This window comes from Azolla caroliniana, unplaced genomic scaffold (assembly GCF_043228905.1).
Source record: "Azolla caroliniana isolate FFs.n. ecotype wild unplaced genomic scaffold, voAzoCaro1.0.p SCAF_6, whole genome shotgun sequence".
Classification (NCBI taxonomy): domain Eukaryota; kingdom Viridiplantae; phylum Streptophyta; class Polypodiopsida; order Salviniales; family Salviniaceae; genus Azolla; species Azolla caroliniana.
In genome coordinates, this window is record NW_028230441.1 from 16,157,806 (window position 1) to 16,180,630 (window position 22,825).

The window sequence follows — 22,825 nt, forward strand, 5'->3', positions numbered from 1 at the left end:
ATAACTTAGCATGTGTAGTGTCATTTAATATAATTAGTATCCCAAAACATGGTTCGAATTACATAACCCAGACATAGATTGGAGAACAAGAGAAATCCGGTATCGACAAACCCGAGGATCTACTCATAAGATTGCAACCATTTCACTACGTTAGTTGCATGAGGAAGGACGCAAGGAAGAAATGTTTCTCTTCGTTGTATCAGTAAAACCCTCTGTGAAAGTTAGCGTTGTCGTGAAAATCTGTCACTATGTGCGGATCGTGAGACGGAACCGCCGGGGTTTTGGACTAGAAGGATTTAGTGCAACACGTACAACACAAGCAAGTTTTAAGCATAAGACAAGTGGGAGAGACAAATCATTCATTTATTGCAAAAGAAGATCGATTCTTTATAATTTCATAATCGTGTTACAATGGGTTGGGTATGGAAATGAGAGATTAATTTTTCAAAGAAAGGAGCCAACAACCATGCAAGGAGTGGTCCGATATGAATATGAGAGATAATTTTTGATAAGAAAGATCAAGTCCCCAAAGCTAGGAGTTTGATATCAATATGTGAGATAATTTGTTTCTCGAAAACCCAGCGAGAAGAAGAAGGAAGAAGGGGGGAAAAAAAACTAGGAGAGAAAAAATGGGACATATATCGAGCTCGTCGTTGATCCTCCTCCCCAATGTTACTTTGCATGCCCACTTTTAGTTGGATGGCCTCTATTTTTAGTTGCAAGCTTCCATTTTTAGATGCATGCCTTTTACTTTTAGTTGCATGGCCTTGGCTTTTGGTTGCATGCGATTGTCCGTATAATTCGGCCAAATGACACAATCATCCATAAAGTTTAGCCCGTTCGCAATCCGTACGTGCATCGCAACCAAACCGTAGACGCGTCCGCGCGCAAAAGTCCCGACCGCGTAGTAGTGTACGCATCCACGCGCGCGCGTCCATTTTTAGATGCATGCCTTTTACTTTTAGTTGCATGGCCTTGGCTTTTGGTTGCATGCGATTGTCCGTATAATTCGGCCAAATGACACAATCATCCATAAAGTTTAGCCCGTTCGCAATCCGTACGTGCATCGCAACCAAACCGTAGACGCGTCCGCGCGCAAAAGTCCCGACCGCGTAGTAGTGTACGCATCCACGCGCGCGCGTCCATTTTTAGATGCATGCCTTTTACTTTTAGTTGCATGGCCTTGGCTTTTGGTTGCATGCGATTGTCCGTATAATTCGGCCAAATGACACAATCATCCATAAAGTTTAGCCCGTTCGCAATCCGTACGTGCATCGCAACCAAACCGTAGACGCGTCCACGCGCAAAAGTCCCGACCGCGTAGTAGTGTACGCATCCACGCATGTGCGCGTCCCGACCGCGCCGTAGTGTACGCATCCACGTGCACGCACGTCCAACCCGCACCGTGTACGCATCTGCGCGCAAAAGTCTCAACCGCGCCGTAGTGTACACATCCACGCATGCGCGCGTGCGCACACACGTGTCCGCGCGCTCGTCCATACATATGCGTCCATCCGAAACGTCCACGCGTACGCCCGAAACTTGCACACGCGTGTACATCCGAAGATGTCCATGCGCGCGTATGTCCGAAAACATCCACACGACCATGCACACGCGCGTACAACCCGCACCGTGTACGCATCTGCGCGCAAAAGTCTCGACCCCGCCGTAGTGTACACATCCACGCATGCGCGCGTGCACACACACACGTCCGTGCGCTCGTCCGCACATATGCGTCCATCCGAAACGTCCACGCGTACGCCCGAAACTTGCACACGCGTGTACATCCGAAGATGTCCATGCGCGCGTACGTCCGAAAACATCGTGCACACCACATAGTGTAGCCCAAGTCACCTTGAACATTCTATGCTCCACACATTGATAGAATGAATATGTTTTGGTTTCCCTGATATATTTTGGGTTCCAATGTTGTCCTATCTATGTGGGATATCTCACAGTTTTGTCTTTTCGTTTCTTTTCTTCAAACTTCACACTCACATAACTTGATACTTGTTTATCCGTTTTATGCGTAGTAAAATATGCTATGAAGCTCTTGAACACATCTATCTTTCCATATCCATATATTAAGCTAATCGTAAATAATTATTTTACTAGTTTTCATATAGTGTGTGAAAAACCACATGACATTCACCCCCACCAAACCTGCACATCCACCGGTATGTGCCAATTGTGGTGAGGTTCCTCTTTTTTAATTACTCTTCTTCAACCTCGATGTTCGAGGATACATCATCTAGATCTTTGATCTCAAGATTTGGGGCTTCTCTTCTCTTAAAGATCTTGATCCTCTTCCATGCTATTGGCAAAGCAAGTCGAGTTCCATCTAACTCCGCTAAAAAATAGGTTGCATTGCTTTCTATTTTCTTGACCATATACGGGCCAAACCATCGTTTTGTGAACTTTCAAGTAGTGCTATATTGATTATCGAGACTACTATCATAGACAAGAACCCAATCTCCTTCTTCAATTTTTCTTTGTCGAAGACGATGCTTTCTATCAAAATTCTCCTTGTTCTTCAATCAAGCTTGGCGCAACCGTTCTACTGCCAACTCGACATCTTCGGGCCTTCGTTCTAATTGTTGAATCCTCGTGGCTAGCAAGTCTTCCCGACTCATTTCCTCTTGCCATGGCAAAGATGTCCACGAAGCAACACTTTGCTCAATAGGCATTATTGGTTTTTGTCCTAATATGAGTTCGGCGGGCATATATCCCGTAGTCGTGCTATGTGTAGTTCTATCTGCCCACAATGCATAAGGTAGTAATCGTGGCCAATTTCCCATTTTTCCGTCGCAAGCCTTCACTAGAGCTTTTACAATTGGACTATGTCCTCGTTCTACCTTCCCATTTGCGTCCGGGTTGTATGCCATGGTGAGCGATAATTTGATGCCTATTCTTGAAAAGAACTCTTTAGCTTCATTTGCATCTAATTCTCCTCTATCGGCCACTATTTTGCCGACACATCCGTATCGACAAATAACATCTTCAAGGAGAAACCTACAAACCGCCGAAGTTGTTTTATTCCTTAGCGCCCGTCCGTCTACTTGGTTGGTGAGATCCTCTCTTGCTAGCACGAGGTATTTCATTTGCCCCAATCCCATTGGCATAACCACTATGTCTACCAACCACTTATAGTGCATTGATAACGGATATGTCAGATGAAGTTCATCCCTATGTTGAATATTCGAGTATAATTGGCATTGCTCACATGTTTCAACATAGCTTGCTACATCTTTGTAAACACCCGACCACCAATACTTCTCCATGAGCTTTGCAAATGTTGCCCATATACCATGATGACCTGCCCACACACTATCATGAAATTCAGCAATTAGTGTTTGTTGATCCTGTTTCTTGCACACCACTCGAAGTGGAGTTCCATTCTTCTTCTTCAGAAACTTCCATAGATGTCCTTCTTTGAGGAAGAACTTGTAGGCCTTCTTCCTAATTCGGTAGAAGTCTTCCTTTGACCATGATTCATCTTTTGTAAGAGAGCTTAAGTATTTGCCAATTTCGATGAATTCACCCTCATAATCTTCTACTTTGAACACTACTAGCACCCGAGCACAAGAAACTGTAAAGAAGTTTAGGCCAACATCCTCCTCGTCGGAGTGCAAATCTTCTTCACCGTGATACCTCACCCTTGACAACATATCGGCCACCACATTATGCTTCCCATTTATATGCCGAATCTCGGGGTTGAGGGACTTGATATAGGCAATCCATCACAGCATAGCAATATCCGCTGTAGCACAACCGGATATCATTCCGAGAATAGGTAGACAGTTGGTTTCGATTATGACCTCTGTTCCTATAAGGTAGTCACGATCGGTTTTAACCGCGGATACTATTCCCCATAGCTCTCTCTTTACTTGAGCATACTTCCTTTGTCTTTCGGTTAACACCTTCGCACCGAATCGGATTGCATACCGATTCTTTTCTTTGTCTTCTTGGTTTATCACCCATCCAATTCCGGTTGGGCTCATATCCACAGGAACATTGTAAGGCAAAGATGTGGGAACATCGCAAAGTATGTGTATTGGAGAAGAGGGTTGAATCTTCACGCTTTTTTTTAGTGGGTGAACATGAAGTCGTGAATATGTAAGGAACCTAGGTGTGGAAAGAGATTTACACTTCTTCATCATCATCATCAAGGGGCTACTATGATAAACAAATTAGGCAAATCTAAAATACTATTTACTTATTACAATATAACTAGACGAATCAACAAATTTGCGATGAGAATCAACATGTATTTCAAACATATGTAGTGGAGGATAGGTTGAAAATCAAGAGGGAATTATGCACAACAAATTATCTTAGCACAAAAAAAGCACAAAAATATTATGAGAATAGACAAGAATAAATCACAAGGAGACATGTATATTTCATTATTACCTTGCATTTGTATTGTCATCTTGTTTTAATATATACGTCACTTTTGTAAAATGAAGTTGAGGGCTGATTTTGGTACCCAGTAGAGAATGCTCCAACTTTGAAAAGGATCGTTGAAAGTCTAGTCATTTAACACTATTATTTATCTTTCATGGATCATTTAAATGGTGAAAATGTTTTATACTTGTAAATTTACCCCAAGATTCCTTTCCTAACTTGCACACGTCTCTTAACTCCAAAACATGTTGTTTTTTATCATTTGTTTCTTGGTAAACATATTATATTCAATCAATTTTATGTTCTATTACATCGTATGAGTTCAAACTCAAATATTTATGGGTTCATGAAAACTCGACGATTATTACCTTACATTTTTATTGTCCTCTTGTTTTAATAATACACTACTTTTTTTCTCTTGATCTTTTCCTTCAATATTGTTTGTAATATATTTGTTCCCTCAATTTCTTTCACATTTACATACATGGACTTGCATGTGTGCGTAAGCTAATGTGAGTAATCCTCTTTCATATTTATTTTTTGATAGATCCGAAGATCTATAGTGGAAACTTGATCCTTGATTGCCTCGTAATCTTCCATATATCCCAGATATTTTAATTTGCTTATTCTTTTTAGAAAACATGGATTGTGTATGTATATTTCCCCTTCTTTTAAATGGAATCCATAGATTATGCTAGTCCAATGTACTCTACATTATTGTTACAGTATGTCCCACAACAAAAATACGAAAGGCAAAGGAAAGCAAATACGTCTCTTTACAATGCCTAGTTTTAGGAAAAACTTGTCATCTTCCAATGAAGATGTGCCTTTAGAAGAGCCTATAAAGGACCATCAACCCTCTCACGAGTTATTTCATGAGATGAATAGAATTAGTAAGGCCAAACTAAAATTTCAAGAAGATTGGCCAACTAAATTTAAGTGGCTTCAAGAGGATTTGGAAATTGGTCTTTTATGGTGTAGTTATTGTAGGAGTGATCCTCATTGTAAGTCTTCATTTGGCAAAACGGGTGCTAGAAACTTTAAGACTTCTGCATTAGAAGAACATGCAAAAAGTGTGGCCCATCGAGATGCCCTTTTATTCCAAGAAAGAGACAAGAATGGTCTTGAAAAATGTGCATCAAAGAAAAAAGCTAGTGTGGATGTAGCAATTGAAAAATTGTTAAAATGTGCATATTTTATAGCTAAAGAGGGTTTGGCATTTAGAAAACTGGAAAGCCTCTTACGATTGTTAAGAGAATGTGGTGTGGAAGGCCTTCCACGAATGTATAACGATAATAAGGCTTGTGCAAGCTTTATCTTGCACATTAGCAAGGCTCTTGAAGCCGAGATATATGATAGGGTGAGGACAAGTCCTTGGTTTGGGCTTATGGTAGATGAAGCTACCGATGTAAACGTAACCAAGAACTTGATCCTTTACGCTACATTTGTGGAAGGAAGGCAAGTAAAAACCTCTTATTTGGGGGTACTTGAAGTAGAGGATGGTACAACAAACACAATAACAGAAAGCATTTTAGCATTGTTAAAAAAGTGGAACCTAGATGTTAGAAAAATGATGGGATTTGGAAGTGATGGAGCATCTGTTATGGTAGGTATGTCTACAGGTGTTGCTACAAGATTGAAGTCATATAATCCATTTATGACTTCCTTACATTGTTGTGCACATCGAACAAACTTGTGTGTACAAGAGGCTTCAAAGAACATTGAAGTCAAAGAAACATGCAAGCAGTTAGATGCCCTTGTGAATTGGGTGGCTGCACATTTCTCGAGGAGCTCAATGCGCCAAGGTGAATTAACTAAGATGCAAGATGCATTAGAATACACACATTTGCATATTCTTGGGATTGTGAAGACACGATGGCTTAGTCGGCATGGTGCTATCATGAGGGTATGCGATGTGTATGAACCCTTGATGAAGACTTTGCAATCGCAAAGTGATGCATACAATGTATTCTTAAGTTTAAGAAACTTCAAAGTAGTGTATATGCTTCACTTCCTTGCAGATGTACTTAAGATCATGTCTACGTTAAGTATGGAATTCCAAAAGGAATATGTGGATGTGACATGCATTGGAGGTTTGGCTATGATAGCCATTGGGGAGATAGAAGAACAATTTCTACATCATGTTATGATGGATCTCAATGGTTTTGAGAAGGATAGCTATAATTATCCAATTATTCCAGAATATGGTAGAGAAAAAGGAATGCTTTCAGTTTTACGAGATACTATAAAAGGTAATATGTATAAAAGCATCTTCATGGATAGATGTATTGATGGTGAGGACTTAATTGAAGCCATACGATTCCAAACTTTGTTTTCTAAGGCATTAATAGAGACAATAAAAAAAAGGCTGTTGAAAATGTTATCACCAATGAACATGTCTACCGGATCTACAAGCATTTTAGCACGAAAAACTATGGGTCTTAATGAGTTAAAAACACTTGGAAATTTTTATGGCATTCAAAAAATGATAGATGGGAAAGAGTTTTCTCCCATAATTGATAATGATAAACTATATGATGAATATGCAATTTTCAAAAGGCAAGCCACTACGGAATGGCTTGGAAGAGATTTCTTAGATGTTTGGGGTATGATAAATTGTAATGATGTGTGGAAAGAAAAGCTACCCGAACTTCTAAGGCTTTCATTGATAGGATTAATTCAATGTTCTTCTACGACAACATGTGAGAGAAGCTTTAGTCGCCTAAATCTAATAAAAAATAAGTTTAGAAATAGGTTAAAAAGCAATGCGGTTGATGCATTGATACGAATCTCTATTGAAGGACTTGAACTAGAAGAACATGACTTTAGTGACAGCATTTTGTTCTGGCGAGAAAGCAAGGCATATCGTCATATTTTTACAGGAACTTCTCATGAGCATGATGATGACATCGAGGACTTCATAGAAGATATAGATTGAAACATTATAAATTTGATCGATTTTGTTTTGGAACTTTCTATATACTAGATCTAATTTGATCTAATACGTTGTTAATGCTACTTTACAAAGTTTTGAAAAGTGAAATTTGTTTAAAAAGTTAGATTTTTTTTTGGTAAATATATATCTTTAGTTTTTGGGATCCAAAATTTTGTGATTGATTTGTTTTGGTATTGCGATAGATTTTTTTTTTGATTTGGTATATGGCCAATTTATTTATTTTTAACATGTTCCGGTTGACATTGTCGCTAGTAGGAACGTGGACGGCTGAAATTTTAAAATTCCAATTAGGTTTATGAGAAGCAGGAAAATTTCCGGTATGGGCTGGAGACTTTGCCCAACACTGGGTGCAAATAGACACTAGCACATACATCTATCCATCTAGTAGTAGAGTACATCCATTACATACATATATAAATACTTAGTTACTCTCCTCTACTCTACTCTACTACTAGAGTCTACATACATACATACATGCATACATTACATTACATTTAGTGTTCCTGATTCGTGAGGAGGCTTTGCCCAACTCTCACTCACTCACTCGTCCGCCTCCGTCTCTCCCAACAACACTACACACACACACACACACACACCTTCTGAATCGCCGAAGGAGAGACGAGTCACGACGAAGACGAAAAAGCCGCCCGCAGCGTTCATTTAGGGTTTTCTATGCGACAGATTTCCGTCTTCTGCTTACGCAGAATTCCCAGCTTCCATGGAACCTTACCATCATCATCATCATCATCATCATCGTGTTCGTCTTCTTTTTCCGGCTTCCTCATTCCTATATCCGTTTCTCTCGTCACTGGCAACTGTTCGCCCTCAGTATATCTTCACCAATTCTCGCAGTTTTGCCGATCTCATTCTGCATCTTCACCAATCACATCTAATAAGCCACTGTCGAGGCGTCCCATGTCTCCCTTCCTTAAAAGAACTGAAGGTGTGAAGATGATACTCGACCTGTTCTCTTCCTTCTCAGTATGGAACGATGAAGAAATACCTCGTTCCTTAACCAAACTCTCTGTTCCTTTCCATTCCTACACGGTCTCAGAAGTAATAAGAAAATCTGAAAGTCTTGACATAGCTCTGTGTTTCTTTAATTGGTTAATCACCTCAAAGAGCGAGTTTAAACCAGATAGTTATGTCTATAACTCTCTGATATATCGTCTTGGAAAATCTGGAAGATTAGAAGAGATGCAAAGCGTTTCAAATCTCTCTGTAATAAAAGGTAAAGCTTCTGTTGTTACGTTTACGTCCGTTATCTCTGGTTTCAAGAGGGCTATGGAAATTCGAAAAGCACAGGAAGCCTGGAATCACATTAAAGAATTAGGATTCAAACCTTGTCATAAAACATATACTGTTATGATTGATTTATATGCAAGTATGAAGATGTATGAAGAGGCAGGAGAATATTATCTTCAGATCTTGAAGGACAATCTTCGGCCGAGTATAAAAACATGCACAGTATTAATGAACCATTTAGTTCAAGAAGGAAAGCTCAATGCAGCCATTGATATGTTTCAAGGATTATTGAAGCTCAATTTGAGACCTAATCCTGTAACTTGTGTGTACATTATGCTTGGATATGCAAAACTCGGTGATATGTACAGTGTTCTTAAACTCGTAAGAGATTTTAAGGACTATGGACACAACCCTGGCGCATTAGGCAACTCGTTTATTACTGTATTGAAGTATCTGGTGTGTGAAGGGAGAAGCGAAGATGCAGAGAAAATCATGAAAGAAGGGTGGCCGGAATCATCTGATGAGGACAGGAAGAAGAAGATTCTAGAGTTTCAAATGAAAATTTACAATGCATCCTGCCATGTTGACATCATGAAGGAGGGTATAGAAGAACCCCTGGATTCTTCTCTTAGTGATTTTGAGGAGGATGAAGAAGGATGTGATGAACATGTAATACCATATTCATCAACTGATGCTTCAACGCTATTGAATGTTGTGGCATTTGTAAAATGCCTTTTCCCTTGGACAAATGCAACAGTCCGAACCCTCGAGAAATCAAATCTGAGGTTCGATTGTGATTTAGTCTCGAAAATCCTAAATCGTCTAAGCAGAGCCGATTCTGGATGGAAGTTTTACCGCTGGGTTGCGAAACAACCAGGTTTTGCTCATGACAAATATACTTGCCATCAAATGATTAAGCTATTTCTAAGAGACAAAGGATTTCCTAAAGCAAAACGTCTTCTTGTCGAGGCGCACAAGGAGCATGTAACTCTACCATTGCATACTTATGGAAGTGTTCTCAAGCACTGTGGTTTGCAAAAAGATTCTGAATTTGCACTTCAAGTGTTTGAGCTTCTCAAAGAGTCTGGATTGTCACCCAATGAATCTTGTTACAAGTACTTGATTCAAGCTCTCTTCAAGTGTAATCGATATTGGAGAGTGGCAACTATATGTTCTGAGATGAAGAAAGCTGGGTTTCCCTTGGATGAAACTATGTATTCTCTTCTGATCGCTGGATTTGCAGGGGCAAGTAAAATAAGGATTGTGAGGAAACTTCTCAAGCAAATGCGTGCATCTAATTTTGAGCCAGATGCATACGTGTACAAAGCCTTAATAAGAACTTATGATAGGAAAGGGAAGCTAGACAAAGCGAAGAGAATATATAATGCGATGAGGAGGGATGGAATTAAGCCATCACCACAGATAAATGAGCTAATGGTTGACATTTTTACTAGGTTAGGTGACCATAAGAAAGCATGCACAATTAAAGATGAGATGCAGAGTTTGGCATTGGTGAGTGGAATAGCAAAGCAAGCACGTATTGATCAATATCTGCATTTCCATTCAATCTTTATGAAAAACCTTGCTGAAAACATAAGATTGAAACCTATAACAGTTGGAGTATGCATGTAAAACCTTGAACCACGTGAAATGAGAGAATTCAGAATCTACATCAAATTTCCATAGCTAAGCTGGGACCATAAATTCTTGAACCAAGAGTATTTGCACAAGCTTAGTAGTCTTTTGGAAGTTCTTTTGAGATTGTTGCTTTCTTGAAACTATAGGGAACATTGTGATACGATCATGGAAGTTCAATAATCTTTTGCACAATTTGTAGGACCTGAGCAGGCAATGAAGCTTTGTACCATTTTTTGGTTTAGGATGAGAATCTTTATCCGCTCACTAAATGTGTTTCAGTTGTCATTCACGATGAATAATTGGCTTCATGAGAATAAATGATCTTTCTCAAAACAGTCTTTTGCTGAAATTAAACTTTAAACTTTAGAGAGAGAGAGATTGCGATACGTTTTGCAACGATTTTTCGCGTCTTTAACACCCCTTTCTGTTTTAGTGATTACTGATTAGAATAAGCATATTAGAGCAAGGCATCACTTTTTTTGTTTAAGAATTGGTAGAATCAAAAGAAATGCTTTTCTATTACACCTCTACAACAATGTGGGTGGACTTCATAGTCAAACTAGTGTCACATCAGAAACATTGGAGGTGTTGAAATAAAATAGGTTTTAGACTCCAAAACCCTAAGAACTAAAATGGTTCACATTTAGGGGGGATATTAAAACTCTATTTTAATATAAACCAAAATTTATTCCAGTATTAACCTATTTTAATATATTATTAACAAAAATAATATAACCCTTCATATGAAGGTGTGCACATTTTGTAATTGTTGAAGAAACCTCATTTACCTTCTATTTTTCTATGCTCTTGATTCTCTCTTGTTTAATACTCATTCCTTATTGGGCCATTGTATGGATATGCATCAATGAAGGGAAATATTTAATATGAGAGAGAAGGAATGTGACATGACCGCTATGGCAATTTCGTTAGCTAAAGCATTTTCCCCCATCTCTGACACATGTTGATTTTATGCATTAAAGGCTCGGATTAACTCGGCAATGCAATACCTCTATCTCACCCGCTACTATACTAATGCAATTAATTTAATGCATTGGTTTGCTAATGGCATCTCTAGCACATGTTATTTTGTTTTATGTCAATCTCATATGTACATATCATGTCCATAGATTGACATATGTATTAGCATTCGTGGAGGTTACCAAACGAAGCATACAAAATATTCAGTTTAAATAAATAAAAAAGAAGAAGAAGAGAGTTCATGAAGTTGTTACTTTTTAGTAACTTGGGATGGGGTGGGCAAATTAATTAGTTAGTTAAGTTAAGTTAATTCACATCTCTGCAGCTGCCGCAGTAGTTGAGGGTGGTGGCCTCGCAGTTGTGGAAGGCATGGCTCCCGCAGCGGCCACACGGCTGCTTGGTTGGTTGGTTGGTTGGTGTAGACGTGGAAGAAGAGAGGTTGCTTGAGGGTCGGAGCCCGTCTTGGAGACACGTAGCTTAGCTGGCATCACATACCATATACATCGGACGGAAGATGGCACTGCAGTGTGTGTGGCCATGTGTACTGCGACTACACATCGTCATCATAGCGATTGATTGAGCGAGTGAGTGCCACACTCACTCATCCTGAGTGAGAGTGAGTGCCACACAATGGCGGAGCCCCAGCAGCAGCAGCAGTTGTCGGACTGTAGTTGTACTACTACTACTACTACTACTACTACTACTACTACTACTATTACTGCTCCACAACCATCGCCATCGCCATCGTCACCGGCAACACATATATATATTGTCCGCATGCATGCAGAGGAGCATGGCCACATCAGATCTACCACCCTCCATTATTCTTTATGTAGTTACAGGCTACAGCTACATACTATTGATTTCTTCTTCAGATCTACCCTAAGTATATTTATACTTATACACTTAAATGACTATATTTTGGGCCTCAGCCGAGTTACCTATTGACACCATTCGATTCGACTCGTGCTCTTCCCATCCGGAGGGACCAACTTTCCCAACAAATAAGTTAACCAATATCTTTGTCTATAAGCAAGTTTTCAAGTAAGACAATAAACTCTTCCATGCACATTTCATCGCCATTTTCACCAAACTAATAATTTTTTGATACACCATGTACCAATATAAAATGTAAATAGTAATGCTTGGTTGCAAACCCATATGTAGATTTTTAGGTCACACAATTCATGGAGGTAAACTAGGTCGTGCTTTGATACCACCCCCCACCTCATGTTGAACAACTTATAATGCAACCCTATATTATGTAACACTTGGTGGATTAGTACTATTCACTAGTAGAGTGAATAACTATGTGTTGAAACTATAATTAGTATAAATTTGATGTGAGAATGACATGCTAACTCATCAAAATGTCCTAACTGTTGGGAAACAAGTCCCTCCAAATGAGACGCGTCAGACAGTCGGATCCAGACGAGGAACTGTTTCGGCCGGAAGACATTCGACAAGCATCCGGAATCCAGATCCGGAAAGCATCGGCCGTAGCCGATTATAGGCCATATTTGTAAATAACCCCTATAGTGTATAAGTATAAATACCCTTAGGGCTAACATGTGTGTGTGTGTATCATTAGAGAGCCAAAGATAATTGTATAGAGTGAAAATCAAAGCAAGGAAAGAGAGTGTGTGCGTAATTGTTGGTTAGACGAAGACGAGCTCGAGGTTGTTGCCTGCGAGTGTCCTTGTACCCTCTCCTCATATAGTGGAATGGTTCGGAGCTTGTGGGTAGCCGTGGTTTTTCCCATTATAGGGTTTTCCACATTAACATCTTGTGTCTTTGTGTCAGCATATTTATTTCAAATCTCTATTTCTGCTTCCCTTACTTTTGTGCTCAAAGAATCGATTGTGGCTGATCCCATATTTGCAAACTGGTATTAGAGTGAAGGTTCATAACCTTCAAGCAAAGGAATATGGATGACTCATTTGGTGGAATGTTCAAGCTGTCCGACTCCAACTACTCTGTCTGGAAGTTGAAGATGAGGGATATGCTTGTATGTAAAGACTTATGGTTGCTGGTGCAATACGGCAAGACCAAGCTTGACAAGATCGATGCATCGACCTGGGAAGTCATGCATCTGAAGGTAGCGGCATACATAAGGTGTTTTATAGAAATGAGTCTATACAACAACTTCAATGAGGAAACATATGTTGACGTCCTGTGGAAGAAGATCGGGTTCATGTTCGAGAACAAGAATGTCGTAAATAGAGTCACAATCTTCAGAAAGATAGTGAGACTGAGGCATCAAGATGGCTCAAAATCATTGGCTAATTAATGGCACCCATATTTGATATAGAACCTCTCACTCATTGGTTCTTTAATGCTCACCATTTTAAATATTAGACTTATCAATCATTGGTTAATTCATGCCCACATCTTTAATACACAACATTTGAGAGTCATAAAAATTGTTGCTTTTAGTAATCAATCATTGGTACATTCATGAACCTCTATCATTGTCTCCTTCATGACCTTTGAAGTCATTGCAGGTTGTTATCACTATAAAAGATTGATCAATATGTTAGTTTGACTTTGTAATCATTAATGCAATCATAAGTTACTCTAGTTAATGTCACTGTGGTTACCAACTAACTATCCTCAAACTTACCAACCTTGGTTAAGATGACTATGGTTAGTTTAACCAATGTGGTCAATCCCAATAAATAGGAAGACCTCGTCATATTTCACTCACAAGAGCACACAAGAGCGTACAGAGCACACAAAGCACACAGAGCACGAAGCACAAAAGCGCGATTTCCGCCTCCACTGCCACACGATCAACCATGTCTTCAAAGAGAATCGAGCGCGAGGACTCCAGGTAGGCCTCTGACACTGTGGACATTTTTGTAAATATGTTTTGTCGCTCAAGAACTCGATACGCCGTATCGAGTTCCTGTATACAATACAAACTTTATACAAGAACTCGATACAGCGTATCGAGTTCATATTTTTATTTTTTCTTTTTAAACATGAACTCGATATGCCGTATCGAGTTCGTGTTTAAAACCTAAACATTAAACGGGAACTCGTTACGGCATATCGAGTTCCTGTGATTTCTTTGCTTTTTAAACAGGAACTCGATACGCCGTATCGAGTTCATGTTTAAAAAGAAAAAAAATTAATATGAACTCGATACGCCGAAATCACAGGAACTCGATATGCCGTATCGAGTTCCCGTTTAAAGTCTAGGTTTTAAACAGGAACTCGATAAACCTAGACTTTAAACGGGAACTCGATACGGTATATCGAGTTCGTGTTTAAAACCTAGACTTTAAACTGGAACTCGATACGCCGTATCGAGTTCCTGTATAAAAGAAGGCAACAATTAATTATTTTGTGGAAAAGATATCAAATTGTCTGTCAAAATCAATCTTTTTTATGTTGACTTGCCTTACTTTTAAAAAAAACATGCCCTAATTAAAGGTGTTTTATGACCTACTATTTGCTTAAAAGAGTAGAAAATAACCCACAAATTACCTTTATGATAGCAAATTCTCCTCAATATAGGTCTGGAATCTATATAAGTCATACCTCCTCTTTAAAAGAATATATACCCCTGTTTACTTATTACGATATATACTTTCTAGTTTGAATAGCCCTGCCTAGAATGGATTTTTGAATATAGGACTACCATGTACTCTGAATGCATGATTGATATTTTCACTTCACCACTAATCGCCTGCTAGTGAGAACTGTTCTTCATCTTCTTATTTATATTTTAATATACAACCTTAATCTACGTGACCACCTAACTTATGTTTTTGCATGTACTTTCTTAAATAGGTCGTTTGAGAACCTGTCGGACCGACCCGTGAAGAAAATAAAGCTTCGCATACAGGGTTCTCCAATCAAAGCCCAGACCAAGGTAGCTCCTGAGACCATGAAGAGAGGAAAAAAGCTTCTCTTCAACGAGGAGACAAAATCTCAGCCACACATTGACGTTAGCCAAAAGAAACTTGTCGCCGCTACTGGAGGTGAAGACCTTCCTGACCGTGATCTAACGGACAAGGAATGGTGTATGCAATATGTCGACTCAAAGAAAAAAGTCGTATTGTATACAACAAAGAAGAAGGGGGAGGGGCAGCTTGGAAAGGAAACACCATTTATGTATGGCTGTATTCTACGATTTGACTACGAAGATGCAGATTCGGCCAACATACTAGTAATGATAGAGTGCTCCAAGGGGGTACGTAAAGTGTTCCTTTCAGAAGATCTTTTAGTAAAGGAATCTTGTGGGCCAAAAGCGTTCAAAAAAGATCTTGAAAGCTCACAAAACCTTATTGTTACCTTGAGGCCTTATATACAAGGCCATGTAACTCTAAGAGATGAAGTGCCCTCCCCATTGAAGGCCACCAAAAGGGTATCCAAAGTCCAGTCAAGACCACCAAAGAAGAAGACATCCAAAATGTCCGACACCGATTCAACAAGTGAAAACGAAGAGGACAATAAGGGGACGCTAGGAGCTGAGCTGGCATCGGGTGTTTTGTCATCTGAGCAGAATAAGATAAGGAGAGAGTTAATGCAGCGTAAACTGGTCAGGAAAGGGCAAGTGTTTAATTTGCCTATAACACACATCCATCGGCCCCCTATTGATGAAAAAACAGGTCGACGACCACTTGAGATTAGAGAGCCACATCGCATGCACGTTCAAAATCTCAAGAAAAAAATGAAAATTAATCCTCATGCCACTGTGGTGCCTTTTATTGTTATGGTAGATCCTAAAGAATGTGAAACCATTGAAGATTTTGATATTAGAAAGCATGATCAATATAATTACTTTGTCATTGGTGGATCACATTCAGCGGAGGCACGCCGACAACTTGTGAGAGAACATCCAACAACTTTCTTCTTCAAGTATGCCGAGTGCAAAATTTATGTTGGGCTCACAACCGAAGAGGCTAAGCTGTTGGCATGGGACCATAATAATGATAATGACTATAGGCAGAAAATGTCGTCCATTGAGCGTATACGGTTCTTCCACCACGAGTATTTGGACGTGAAACAAAAGTTTGGTGTGAAGTTACATCCAGGCCTACGACGTCAATGTCTGCATGAAGTCGGCATTGTTGTAGATGATAATGTTAAGTCCGATGGTCTTCGAAAATACGAGTCTTGGTTTCAATTGGCATTTAGAGATGGAGAAGTATGGGACCTACAAGATCAAATCTTCTCAATGTGGGAGAATAAGGAGGTAAAGGGTCAACGACAAAAGAAATGTAAGGTTGACCCTCAACTAGACTTAAAGTCACAAGTCGCCAAGAAAATTGACTTGACAATTGAAGAAGCCGCAGACGACATGAAGCTGTATCTGTGGAGAGCGATGCAAGGTATTAAGGACGAGCAACTTCTTGTGTCTGTTTTGTCAAGGGTTGTGGCAAAAGATTTAAGCCTTGAAGAAATGGTCACTGAGTTCAATAAGTAAGTCTTTCAAATACTGAAAATTGTAGTCTATATGGTGTAATTCAAAGTTCTAATCTTGATTTCTAATTTTACATTCATAAGGTGTACATGAAGATCCAAGAAGTTATGATGAAACAACTTGGATGTATAACTTGGGAACAAGTGACCGAGGATTATCCTCTAACATCTTCATATAAGGCGTTATCAGAGTATTTTATTGCATTCAAGGATTTGGTTAGTATTGATGGTTTTTCATTACCCTTTCATTATATGTAGAGCTTGTATAATAATACCTGATGTCCTATTGCTTCTATTAGAAACCGTGTCGAGGCAAGAAACAAGGAGAAGTTAAGGATTTACACGATTTCCCTACATCCTTCCTTGCACATCTCGGGCGAGCTAGAAAAGAAAAGGATCGTCGCTTAGTCAAGGCGTATGAAATGGAGGAAGATGGCTCCTTTAAAAAATTTAGCCACAAAAAAGATATTGTAACGAGAGATCTTTACTACAATGTGGTTTGCGGTGATGTCCTCGACTTGATCCAAAAGGTGCCAAAGAAGGAATATACGCTAATGATTGCAGATATTCCTTACGGATTTCGAATGGCTGGGTCATCATACGACGATGAACCGTTTAGGTTTAAACAATTGGAGAAGATGGTCAAGGATTTCGCTGAGCTAACGATTGCATCCTTGTGGCGAATAGTTGTCTTTCATAGTATGGACCAAGGATACTCGGTAGCTCAAGCTTTGAGATCTCGTTGCCATGGCATCGAGAACCTTGCATGGTAAGGATTATTTATAGACCTGTGTCTTTCACTATATTGCATTTTTTAAGGTTGTTCAATCTATTCTTAACTCGATGTATTATTTTTTATAGGATCAAGACCAATGTAAATAGAGGGCCAACTTTTCGGTTCGTTAATGCCATTGAATACATCACGGTTGGCTACTTCGATGAAATTAAGAAACAGAGAATCAAGGAGCATTCTAATGAAGTGGGAGGTTCAAATCTATTGGTATATCCAGCAGTGACACGGAAATTGCGACATGTCACCACGACAGAACAGGGACTTGTCAACCCATATCAAAAACCTCAACGACTTATGATGCGCTTGATTAAGATGTTTTCTATCGAAGGAGTCTGGATATTAGATCTCTTTTTTGGCACAGGTATTCCTCGAACTAGGGTAACGATCTTGAGATAACCAATCCCGAATCTTTTTTGTTTGACAACTAAATCTTCTTGTTACTTACATCACAGGAAAGATGTCTGCATGTGCATTGAAGTTCTTTAGAAATACAGTTGCATTGGAGAAGGACGAGGACCAGGTTATATTTATTAATATGTGGATTAAGGCTTTGTGGGAGTGCCCAGACCAGGATGAGGAGGTCGGTGCAAAGAACCTCGCTAATACATAAAGGTTTCAACCTGCTTTGCGAGAGTCTATTCCTCCGTTAGCCGGCGAACTGTGGGAGCTAATAGAGCTTGATGATGAGCTTATAGAAGATATTTCGTTGGCTCGGCTAACAGGGGAAGCCAATGCACGTATAGCCGAAGAGAGTTCTACACAAGATGATGAAGAAAATGACGTTGATGAATTGATTGCTATGTAATAGACTCTATGAAGAAAATGACATTGACGATTTGTTAGGATTTCACATTATTAATACAAATTTTGGGTTTTACCTAGTGGATTCTATTCTTTATAATCTTCTATATGTTTCAATTTTATTTTTATATACTTGGTTAGTAGATTTATGACATTGGTTTCATCGCGTGCATAGTTGACTACCAAATTTATGGAGAAACATGAATTAGTTTAAATTGAGGCTGATTTTGGTCCAAGCTAACCATAACAGAACATGGCCCTACAATTGTTTCCATGACTATCCATGTTGTTATTATGGATCTTTGTTTTCTATTGTTAAAACTATTATGTTTCTATTCCATTGCTGCTTAGATTGTGTAGTGTGTTGATAATGGTTCCAGATGCGTTATCGTTCGGAGTTTGATCCTGTGTGAATCACCTAAGCAATAGAGTAAATCAATTTTAAATATAGGTATGAAAGCCTAATAGGTTTGTTATTTCCACGACATTATCCTAAAGTTCACTGCCTTACATTGTCCACAATTATATACATATGGTTTGATCCCATATGAACAAACTGAGGAATAGATTAGATCAACTTTAAATACAAGTATTGAATACTTTAATAAGTTAGTTATTCCAATCACTTATTCTAATGTGCACTATCCTACATTTTCCACAATTACATACATGCACGTATGGGTCAAAGTATAAATTATAACTCATTTTATTAGTATGGATACAAGTACACCTGATATTTTTGTAAAACTTACCTAATTAATATAAGTCTTTAAGTTAGTGTTTCCCTTGTCGCACAGTAGTGACATATTGAGCCATTGTTGAACTTTATTATGCCTACATTAACTTATCAACGTGTCTAAACTTGCATGATTTCTAATGATCTCCACTCGTAGACCTATCATGTATTTTTATATTTGCAAATTCTCATCAAGTTGAGGAACATGTGATACTAGTGCATCCAATTTTTGTAGAGAGGGTGTATCTGCTTCATTTTAAGAAGATTCTACAAGTGGAATGCGCAATCCTTCCACTTGTGAATGCGAATGTGTTTCAAGTATGGCTGAGCACCTGAACGCTTTCCAAGGACTGATAAATCAGACCACCTCTTTAGAAGTACCTCTTGCCGACGAGATATTGTCATTGCTATTGTTGGGATCCCTTTCAGACAGTTGGGAGACGCTCGTGGTTACCCTTGGCAATGCGGAACCACAAGGGAAGAAACTATCCCTAGAGATGGTGAAGTCGAGCTTGCTGAATGAAGAAGCTTTCCAGAAAGATAGACAGTTTATCTCTTATCACAAGGCCCTAGTCAAGAAGGTGACTCCAATAGAGGAAGGGGTAGGCAAAGAAGTCCTCAAAATGGAGACAAGTCTAGAACGAGGTCAAAGTCGAAGGTAAGGTTCACATGCTTCTATTGTGGGAAGTCAGGACACTTCCAGACACTACCGAAGGGCAAAGGGGGAGCTGATGGTGTTGAGATGAATAAGATTCCCGATAGAAAGAACGCCTCAGCAATCGTCGCAAGCAAGGAGGAGCTATTGTTCATCAATGAACAAAGTGAGGCAAACCTTGCCGGCAAAGAATCAACATGGGTGGTCGATTCCGGTGTGTCGTTTCACTTGACTCCAAATAGAGAATGCTTCTCATCATATACTGTTGTGACTACGGCTACGTGAAGATGGGGAATGACAGTGCATGCCAGATTGTTAGCATCAGAGAGGTATGTTTGCTGACATAAACAGGTTGTAGAATGACACTGAAAGATGTGCGCCATGTTCTGGATATTGGATTGAATCGGATATCAGTCGGACAGCTCGATGACAAAGGTTACAATGGTAACTTCCAAAACGGCACATGGAAATTCTACAATGGGAACCTGATTGTGTCCCATTCTCGGAAGCAAAACACTTTATATGTGATACATGCACGGTTGAACTGGAATGAGGCGAATGTGGTAGGAGACACAACTGGTGAGTTGTGGCATAAGAGTCTATGCCACATGAGTCAAAAGGGCATGCAGATGCTAGCCAAAAGAGAACTTCTGCCGAAGGTTAAGAAAATGCATCTAGAGAAATGCCCTGACTGCTTGGCCAGAAAACAGAACAGGGATGCCTTTCGCCCTAGGCCTCCTGTGAGGAGGAGGAACACTCTAGAACTCATGCATATGGATGTATGCCAAGTTGATGCAAAGTCACATGCCGATGCACAATATTTTGTGACCTTCATAGATGACTATAGACGAAACTTGTGGGTTTTCACATTGAAGACAAAGGACCAAGTGTTGTCCGTCTTCATAGAATTCTAGGAAAGAGAAGAGAGATAATCCAGACAAAAGTTGAAGGCTATATAAACGGATAATAGAGGGTAGTATAGACGGCCGTTCAAGGAATACCGCCAGTCATAACGAACCTGGTTGGAATACATAGTGCCGAAGACCCCCGAATTAAATGGCATGGCGGAAAGAATGAACTGAACCTTAATGGATAGAGTCTGATGTATGTTGGCACATGCTAAGTTGCCAAAAGCCTATTGGGTGGAAGCGTTGAAGACGATAATCTATGTCATAAACAGGTCTCTCTCAGTTCCCTTAGATAGTGATATCCCACAGTGGGTGTGGACAGGCAAAGATATGCCATATTGGCATCTGAAAGTGCTTGATTGCATATCATATCTACATATAACTAAGGACTTCAGGGGGAAACTTGATCGCAAGAGCTGACCGTGCATATTTCTCGGTTATGGTGAAGACGAATTTGGCTATCGGTTGTGGGACCTGATTTACAACAAGGTCATCAGGAGCCAGGACATAGTCTTTATGGAAGAAGAGACTATTGTTGAATGGGAAATGGAAATGAATGTGTCAAGCCCTTAGACGAGTAGAAGAGAGCAGCGCACCCAACCGGCCAAAAGCCGAATGCTAGCCAAAGAGCTAAGTGGGCCGGTCGGATTCAGATAAGAAGTCAGATTGGCTGAAAGAGAACTGGAAGCTGGATCCGAACATGAATTCTAATCTGACACGGATGAGGAGCTAGCAAAAGAGAATGAGATAGAGTCGATTAATGAGAACGAAGACAGGAGATATCCACTGAGCAACAGGAAGGCCCCCCGAAGATTTCCGGATTATGAATTTGTACTGTTAACCGATGAAAGGGACCTGGAAAGCTTCAAGGAAGCAAGGAGAGATACCCATAGCCCAGAGTGGTTACATGCCATGCAAGATGAGGTGGACTCTTTGCATGAGAACCACATGTACGAGTTGACCGAGTTGCCAAAAGGAAAATGGGCGATTCAGAATGTCAAGTGGGTATACAAGCTGAAACCGGGAGAAGGCGGAAATCCACCCAGTCCACATTGTGGTGAACAAGGTTGTTAGGTACAGTACGGATACCATACGTATATAACGTATTAATACCCGTATAGTACCTCCCAATTTAAAAATACGTTAAATAAGTTTTCTTAATATGTTAAATACGTTAAATACGTATTTTACGTATAATACGTTAAATACTTCTAGAATTTGAAAATTATTTACCTTTCTAAAAAATATCTATAATATTGTAAAAAACATCTATTTGAACACAATTTTGTGATGTACAATATAGTTCTACATCCTAAAATGCATATAAGACATTTGAACATTTCACATCCTAAAATACTTGTAGTAATATGGATGTCAACATTCCCTTATTCTATAAATCAGTGTAAGTGTGTATCACGATGTTCTACTTCAAATTGTAATTATTTACAATTATGTCTTCATAGATTGAGGAATCGTCTACGATTATCACACTCATGATAGGTTTCTCTTTTCTACGCTTTCTTCTTCTTCTATCTTCTGCGATTATCACACTCAGAGTCAGGACAAGTTTATGTCTTCTTTTCTCTCTTCTTCTTCTTCTTCATCTTCTTCTTCATCATCGTCTCTTCTATTCTTCTTCCTTCCTTCCATTGGCTTCTCTTTCACTAAAATATTTTTTTTCTTTTGCTTTTTGTTGGGGTTTTACTTACATTTTCTTTATAAATACGTATTATACCTGTTTTTTTATAAATACATTAAATACCGTATTGGACAAATGTACATGATATTTGACTGAACAACATTGAGGTATAGTACGTACTATACAAATGATGAGGTATTATACGTATTTAAACGTTAAATACGGGCACATAAACAACCATGGTGAAGGGTTTCCAACAAAAAAAGGGTGTAGATTTTGACGAAATATTTGCTCCGGTAGTGAAGAGGACAACCACCCAAACGATGTTGAGCATTGCAGCTAGCATGGACTTGGAAGTTGAACAACTGGATGACAAGACAACTTTCCTGCATGGAGGTTTAGAGGAAGAAATATACATGCACCAATCGGAAGGATTTGTGAAGAAAGGTAAAGAAGACCTCGTATGCTGATTGAAGAAGAGCTTGTACGTTGTCGTGATGTGGCATGTCTAGTGCGAGAAAAAATCAAAAATTGAGGATCCACACACATTTCACGAATACTTGTAAAAATGAAAATAAATAAACCTAGGTCACAATGGCATTGAGTGCATGTAGAGGGTTGCAAGTAGGATTTGAA

The 22,825-nt window shown here is 39.3% G+C and overlaps 2 protein-coding genes across 2 annotated transcripts; both read left to right on the forward strand.

The window, feature by feature from the left end:
- Nucleotides 1–5,134: 5,134 nt before the first annotated feature.
- Nucleotides 5,135–7,345, forward strand: LOC147863191 (uncharacterized). Its single transcript, XM_087321783.1, has one exon. It carries the CDS (start codon nucleotides 5,135–5,137, stop codon nucleotides 7,343–7,345), a length of 2,211 nt encoding a protein of 736 aa, XP_087177909.1.
- Nucleotides 7,346–7,989: 644 nt separating this feature from the next.
- Nucleotides 7,990–10,338, forward strand: LOC147863192 (uncharacterized). The gene has a single exon (XM_087321905.1). It carries the CDS (start codon nucleotides 8,036–8,038, stop codon nucleotides 10,238–10,240), a length of 2,205 nt encoding a protein of 734 aa, XP_087178031.1. The 5' UTR covers nucleotides 7,990–8,035; the 3' UTR covers nucleotides 10,241–10,338.
- Nucleotides 10,339–22,825: the final 12,487 nt, after the last annotated feature.

Coding starts and splice junctions, on each gene's coding strand:
- LOC147863192 (XM_087321905.1), top strand. CDS start 8,036: ATGCGACAGATTTCCGTCTTCTGCTTACGCAGAATTCCCAGCTTCCAT.
- LOC147863191 (XM_087321783.1), top strand. CDS start 5,135: ATGTCCCACAACAAAAATACGAAAGGCAAAGGAAAGCAAATACGTCTC.